At 47.6% G+C, this 6,990-nt stretch overlaps 2 protein-coding genes across 2 annotated transcripts; both read left to right on the top strand.

Annotated features, from left to right (window-relative positions):
* The first annotated feature begins 3,782 nt into the window (after positions 1-3,782).
* Positions 3,783-5,135, top strand: LOC131901050 (uncharacterized). The gene is given in 3 exon segments (XM_059252360.1): positions 3,783-4,304; positions 4,351-4,615; positions 4,618-5,135. Coding segments are annotated over 3 exon segments (1,305 nt in total).
* An 87-nt stretch (positions 5,136-5,222) lies between these two features.
* LOC131901049 (uncharacterized) lies at positions 5,223-6,376 on the top strand. Its single transcript, XM_059252359.1, has 2 exons — positions 5,223-5,291; positions 5,373-6,376. The coding sequence occupies exons 1-2, from the start codon at positions 5,223-5,225 to the stop codon at positions 6,006-6,008; spliced, it is 705 nt and encodes a 234-aa protein (XP_059108342.1). The 3' UTR covers positions 6,009-6,376.
* The last annotated feature ends 614 nt before the right edge of the window (positions 6,377-6,990 follow it).

Genomic DNA, 6,990 nt, shown 5'->3' with positions numbered 1-6,990 from the left:
AAAAGAGACCTACTTCCTGTGTCTGTCTTTTTTATAGAGCTTCTGTTCTGCCTTCTCATTGGTTGTAAACCCAACCACATGACCACCTAGTCACTGCCTGTCTATGCAGACCTCCAGGTCTTCTATGGTTGGTATTGAGATTAAAGGGGTGTGTCTCCAATGCTGGCTGTAATTTTGAACACACAGAGATCTTCCTAGCTCTGCCTACCAAGTGCTGGGATTAAAGGCATGTACCACCACCACCCAGCTCTTGCTATGGCTTGCTAATACCTCTGACCCCCAGGCAACTTTATTAACATACAAATCACATTTCAGCACAAATAAAATATCATTATAACATACCATGTTTGTCTTTCTGAGTCTGGGTTACCTCACTCAGGATAATATTTTCTAGTTCCATCCATTTACCTGTAAACTTCATGATATTATTTTCTTTCTCTGATGAATAGTACTCCATTATGTATATGTACCACATTTTATTCATCTATTCTTCAGTTGAAGGGCATCTAGGCTGTTTCCAGGTTCTGGCTATTACAAATAACGCTGTTCTGTTCAAGCATTTGTCCTTGTGTTATGATTGAGCATTCCTTGGGTATATGCCCAAGAGTTGTAGAGCTGGGTCTTTAGGGAGATTGATTTCCAATTTTCTGAGAAAGCACCATACTGATTTCCAAAGCAGCTCTACAAGTTTGCACTCCCACCAACAGTATAGGAGTGTTCCCCTTGTTCCACATCCTCTCCAACATAATCTGTCTTCAGTGTTTTTGATCTTAGCCACATTTATTTTTGAAAATGATTCTATGGGACCAGTGACAGACACTTGAAATGACTTTAAGAGGTATTGTATAGTTCTAATTTTCCAGTGCTCATTTCTTTTCTTTTTTTTTAAATTATTAATTTATTTATTATGTATACAGTGTTCTATCTACATGGCCAGAAGAGGGCACCAGATCTCATTACAGATGGTTGTGAACCACCATGTGGTTGCTGGGAACTGAACTCAGAACCTCTGGAAGAACAGCCAGTGCTCTTAACCTCTGAGCCACCTCTCCATCCCCACTCCCTTTCTTGTATGTAATTCAGTTTTCTTCTTTTTGTGTGTGTATGTGTGAGTGTGTGTGTATGTGTGTGTATGTGTTTGTGTGCATGTGTTTGTGCAGACTCTGGCATAGGCTTTAAAATTCGCAGTGATCTTCCTGCCTCTGAGTCCAGTTTGCTGGCATTATAAGAATGCACTGCCACTTCCAGCTCGAAAAATAATTTTTATGATCTAAGTCTCCTTTTCTTATGGTGGACAGGGAGGCAAGGAGATGGTGTCAGGACCCCTGATACTGGCGTTGCAGATATTAGTGACCATCTAAATGTACTGGGAATGGAAGCTGGATTCTCTGAAAGAATCTTCAGTGCTCTTAACTGGTGATTCATTTTCCTACCTATGTTTTCTATTCTTGATTATGTTTCCTGTCCAAGGTAACCCAGTTAGGGTTAGATACCAGATGCTGATGAAAGTGTGTAATTCTCCAGAGAGAATTAACCTCAGGCAAAGATGAGATCCCTAATTGTTTACCAGTACAACATGGTCAGCCCATTCTCTCTCTCTCTCATATATATATATATATATATATATATATATATATATATATATCTCCAACAAAAATGGATGCAGCAGGTTGTATTAATATATTTCAGCCTACTAATTCACCTAACTTAATAAGTGAGAAGTTGGAAAGGATTTGGGAAGTGATAGAATGAAGAGATAAAAGGGGAAAGTGATGTAATAGCTCTTGCTTATCAATTTATGAAAAGAAATTTTAAATTAAAAAGGGGCTACATTGACCACTCACCAATTGAGAGAACTGAGTGTTTTTATAGAGGACCCAGGTTCCATTCCCAGAACCCACTAGGTAGCTAACCATTTGTTATAATTTTAGTCCCAGGTAAATCCTTCCTTCTTCTGGTCTTGTTAGACACTACACACAGACACATGCGGGCAAAACATTGTATACATAATTTTTTTTAAAGATAGAAACAGGAAAGAATAAAATTTTTTACAGTGATGTCATAGCCCTTAGCCATAAAATAAGCCAGGGCTCATTCAAATGAACTCCTGCTGGTGTAGCATGGAAGCAGCTGTGACCCCCTGCTATGTCAGCCTGCTCAGAGGGAAAAACAGTTTTGATCTAAGGTTGATAGAGATCATTATAATCGTCTATCTAGGAGCAAAGAAAAACAGTGCTCTTAGTTGACTTTTCCTTGAAGATATCTGTATTTGTGTTCTCTATCTTTTGTATCTGTGAGAATTGTGGCAATGGTACAGTTATCTTTTACATCAAACATCAAGATTGACAGGTCACATAGGCCCCAAAGCAATCTACATTTTACTGGGTCATTTCCTTCATTTTTATCTAAGACCTTGTGGTACAAGATGAACATGCCAGAGACATTTCTTTCCATCATTTATATATGTTCCTGCACAACTTTGAGGTAGGAATATCCATAAATGTCTCTGCTTTTATATTGTGATCATGATCAGAAGTGGATTTGTTAACTTAGCAAGCTTAAGAATATGCAGAGTGCTACAGGAATGTGTCCAGACTTCCTAATCAAAATCCACATGCTTCCTTTGTTAAGGAAAAGCACTGTTTTGGAAATAACTCCCATGCTCTCCTTGCCTTCTGAAGTTAAGACATCTTTCTCATTTTATGTCTTGTCTGGAGTGATCGCTATTCTTAATAGTCAAGCTGACTACCTCTGAAAGACCCCGCTTATAGCAGGCTTTTACTTAGCATAAGAAATGCCATTCTGCGAGGCAAGTACCAGAAAAACAGGGCGTCCTTGGCCTAACTGCAAAATGTACTTTTAGATAAACCACTTGGCATAAACCGTAATCAGCCAGCTGCAAAAGCCTAGGACCAAGGAAACACCCACCCTGACCACCCGCCCTGGGAGAAAAACCGTGGAGTCAAAATAAGATATCTATGGTTGGCCACTTGGCCTTGGGGAATAAACAGTTGGGCTGGGAAAGCACCCCCAAGGCCAAGTCAGCCACACACATCAAATTTCCAAGAATTAAAAATATGTCCCCAAGTTCACCCTGGCCTTCTTTGAATCAACCAATGGGAACCCTGTAACTATGCTTCTCGCTTCTGTAACCATGCCTCTGCCCCTGGGATCCTATAAAAAGTCCCCTTTACCCAAGGAGGGTGCGCAAGTCCTCCGAGAGACTTTGTCGCCCCGGGTACCTGTGTATCTGAATAAACCCTCTTGCTGTTTGCATCTGATCCGTGGTTTTGGTGTGTTCCTTGGACTTGGGGTCTCTACTGAGGGAAGATCTCCTCCGGGGGTCTTTCATTGGAGGTTCCACCGAGATTAGAGACCCCTCCCTGGGACCACCGACCCACCATCAGGAGGTAAGCCGGCCGGCCTTGGTATATGTCATCCCTGTCTTGTCTGACTGTTGCTTGTTTGTCTGCGCGCATCTGGTAATCTGTCTGTGGCGGTGGAGCTGAAGGAGCTGACGAGCTCGGACTTCGCCCACCAGCACCCTGGAAGACATTCCACGGGTGTCTGAACTCCCCTCAGGGGCATGGTTTTTCGGGGCCACTCACGTATCTGAGGGATACGTGGTGTTGGTAGGAGATGAGGGGTCCGGACCCTCGCACTCTCCTTCTGAGTTTTTGCTTTCGGTTTGGAACCGAAGCCGTGCAGCGCGTGTTAGTCTTATTTGTGTTTGTCTGTCGTTTTTCGTTTTCTGTTTAACCGTTCTCTTCCTAGAAACAGCCATGGGACAGACTGTCACCACCCCCTTGAGCCTCACGCTTGACCACTGGTCGGACGTGAAGGCACGAGCCAACAATGAAGGAGTTGTAGTTAAAAAGAATAAATGGATCACCCTTTGCGATGCCGAGTGGGTCATGATGAATGTAGGATGGCCTCGCGAGGGAACCTTTAACCTCAGTCTTATTTCACAGGTGGAGGGGAAAGTTTTCGCTCTGAGTCCCCATGGCCACCCGGACCAGGTCCCTTACATCGCCATATGGAAACTCCTGGTGACCGAACCCCCCCCACCCCGGGTTAGGCCATTCCTCTCCCCTCCAGCACCCCAGGCCTGTCCCCCGACGGCACCACCGCCCCCTCTCGCCCCTCCTGCCTCCTCCCTTTACCCTGTTCTCCCACGAAAGGATCCCCCTAAGACCCCTGTCCTTCCCCCTGACCCCAATACACCTCTTATTGACCTCCTGACAGAGGACCCACCGCCATACCCGGGGAATCGGGGACCAGGGGAACAGGCAGCCCCCGCAGCGGCACCAGAACCGCCGGCGGCCCCCCGAACATCCTCTACAGGGACAGCGGGAGGATGAGGCTCCGGCTCCCTCCCCAATTGCCGGTTGCCTCCGAGGAAGGCGCAACCAACCAGCCAAAGAATCCAGAGCCTTCCCCCTCCGAGAGGGCCCCAATCACCAGCTCCAATACTGGCCATTTTCGGCCTCTGATCTTTACAACTGGAAGCAGCATAATCCTCCTTTCTCTAAGGACCCTGTTGCCTTGACTAACCTGATTGAGTCCATTTTAGTGACCCACCAGCCTACGTGGGAGGATTGTCAGCAGTTATTCCAACCCTCCTGATGGTGGAGGAGAAGCAGCGAGTCTTCTTGGAAGCTCGGAAGCAGGTTCCTGGAGACGATGGAAGACCCACCCAATTGCCTAATACCATTGATGCAGCCTTTCCCCTCACCTGCCCGAACTGGGACTTCACGACCCCAGAAGGTAGGGAGCACCTACGTCTCTATCGCCAGTTGCTCTTAGCGGGTCTCCGGGGGGCTACTAGACGCCCTACCAATTTGGCTCAGGTTAGAAATGTGATTCAGGGAAAGGATGAGACACCGGCAGCATTCTTAGAAAGACTCAGAGAAGCCTATAGGATGTATACCCCGTATGATCCAGAAGATCCAGGACAGGCGCCAGGCGTCATCTTGTCTTTCATCTATCAGTCAAGTCCAGATATAAGGGCCAAATTACAGAGACTAGAGGGATTGCATTTCTTCAGTTTGTCAGATTTATTGAAAGAAGCAGAGAAAGTGTTTAATAAAAGAGAAACTCCCGAAGAGCGGGAGGAGAGGATGTGGCAGAAATAGGAAGAAAGGGATAGAAAACGTCATAGAGAAATAAGTAAAGTCCTGGCCGCTGTAATATCTCAGGGACAGGGCAGAGAGGGAGTTAGGATGGGAGATCAAAGAAGAATACCGCTTGACAAAGACCAGTGTGCTTACTGCAAAGAGAAGGGACACTGGGCTCGTGAATGCCCAAGGAAACCTCAAGGGTCTCGGAGAATTAAGCCAAGGGCCACGGACCTCCTCAATCTGGAGGATTAGGGAAGTCAAGGCCAGGAGCCCCCCCCCGAGCCTAGGATAACTCTCAAGATTGGGGGGCAGCCAGTAACCTTCTTAGTGGACACCGGGGCTCAACATTCAGTCCTGACTCATACCGGAGGCTCTCTCAGTGACCGCACAGCTTTGGTCCAGGGGGCCACGGGTAGCAGAAGGTATCGATGGACCACCGAGAGAAAGGTTCAGCTGGCATCTGGACAGGTAACCCACTCTTTTCTGCATATACCTGTTTGCCCTCACCCATTATTGGGCCGAGACCTGTTGACTAAGCTCAAGGCTCAGATCTATTTTGATGACAAGGGGTCAACCGTTACGGGACCCAAAGGGACCCCCCTACGAGTCCTAGCCCTAAAATTAGAAGAAGAATACCGCCTGTTTGAATCCGAGCCCTCTAAGGGGCCACCGCAAGAGATGCAGGACTGGTTGAGGGAATTTCCCTCGGCATGGGCCGAGACTGGTGGCTTGGGGCTGGCTCACAACCAACCCCCACTTGTTATTCAGTTAAAAGCCTCCGCCACTCCCATTTCAATCAAACAGTATCCTATGTCCCGGGAAGCCCATGAGGGCATTAAACCACACATCCGGAGGCTCTTGGACCAGGGGGTACTTGTGCCCTGTTGATCCCCTTGAAATACCCCCCTCCTGCCTGTAAAAAAGCCTGGGACAGGGGATTATAGACCGGTTCAAGACTTGAGGGAGGTTAATAAACGAGTTGAAGATATACACCCCACGGTGCCAAACCCTTACAACCTCCTCAGCACTCTTCCACCAACCCACATTTGGTATACGATACTGGACTTAAAGGATGCCTTCTTCTGTCTGAGATTGCATCCCCAGAGCCAGCTGCTGTTTGCTTTTGAATGGAGGGACCCAGAGATGGGACTCTCAGGACAGTTGACCTGGACTCGGCTCCCCCAGGGGTTTAAGAACAGCCCGACCCTCTTTGATGAAGCCCTACACTCAGACCTGGCCGAGTTCCGGGTCGAACACCCAGCCTTAATCTTGCTTCAATATGTGGATGACCTCCTCCTAGCAGCCAGAACCCAGGCTGAATGTTTAAGAGGCACTCGGGCTCTTTTGGCTAAACTGGGACAGAAGGGCTATCGGGCTTCGGCAAAGAAGGCCCAGATTTGCCAAAGCAGAGTCATTTACCTGGGTTACACCCTGGAGGGAGGACAGAGATGGCTCACGGAGGCGAGGAAGGAGGCCATAATCTCCATACCCCCTCCAAGGAACCCCCGCCAGGTGCGGGAGTTCCTAGGTACAGCCGGCTACTGCCGCCTCTGGATCCTGGGTTTTACTGAGATGGCTGCCCCTCTGTATCCTCTCACCAAGCCCGGGGTCCTGTTCCACTGGGGAGAGGAACAACAACAGGCCTTTCAACGAATTAAGAGAACTTTACTCGAGTCACCAGCCCTTGGTCTACCAGATCTGACTGAGCTCTTTGAACTGTTCATGGATGAGAACTCAGGCTTTGCAAAAGGAGTGCTGGTACAGAGGCTGGGGCCATGGAAGAGACCTGTAGCCTATCTATCCAAGAAATTAGACCCGGTAGCTGCAGGTTGGCCCCCTTGTCTGCGCATGGTGGCCGCCATTGCTGTCT

The sequence above is a fragment of the Peromyscus eremicus genome, unplaced genomic scaffold, assembly GCF_949786415.1.
Source record: "Peromyscus eremicus unplaced genomic scaffold, PerEre_H2_v1 PerEre#2#chrX_unloc_2, whole genome shotgun sequence".
Taxonomy (NCBI): domain Eukaryota; kingdom Metazoa; phylum Chordata; class Mammalia; order Rodentia; family Cricetidae; genus Peromyscus; species Peromyscus eremicus.
Note: the sequence above shows the minus strand (reverse complement) of the source record. Positions and strands in the feature narration are given on the sequence as shown.

Excerpts from the sequence above, each read along its gene's own strand:
- LOC131901049 (XM_059252359.1), top strand. The coding sequence starts at position 5,223 with ATGGGAGATCAAAGAAGAATACCGCTTGACAAAGACCAGTGTGCTTAC. Across the intron at positions 5,292-5,372 it reads GCAAAGAGAAGGGACACTGG|GGAAGTCAAGGCCAGGAGCC; the intron begins GCTCGTGAATGC and ends CTGGAGGATTAG.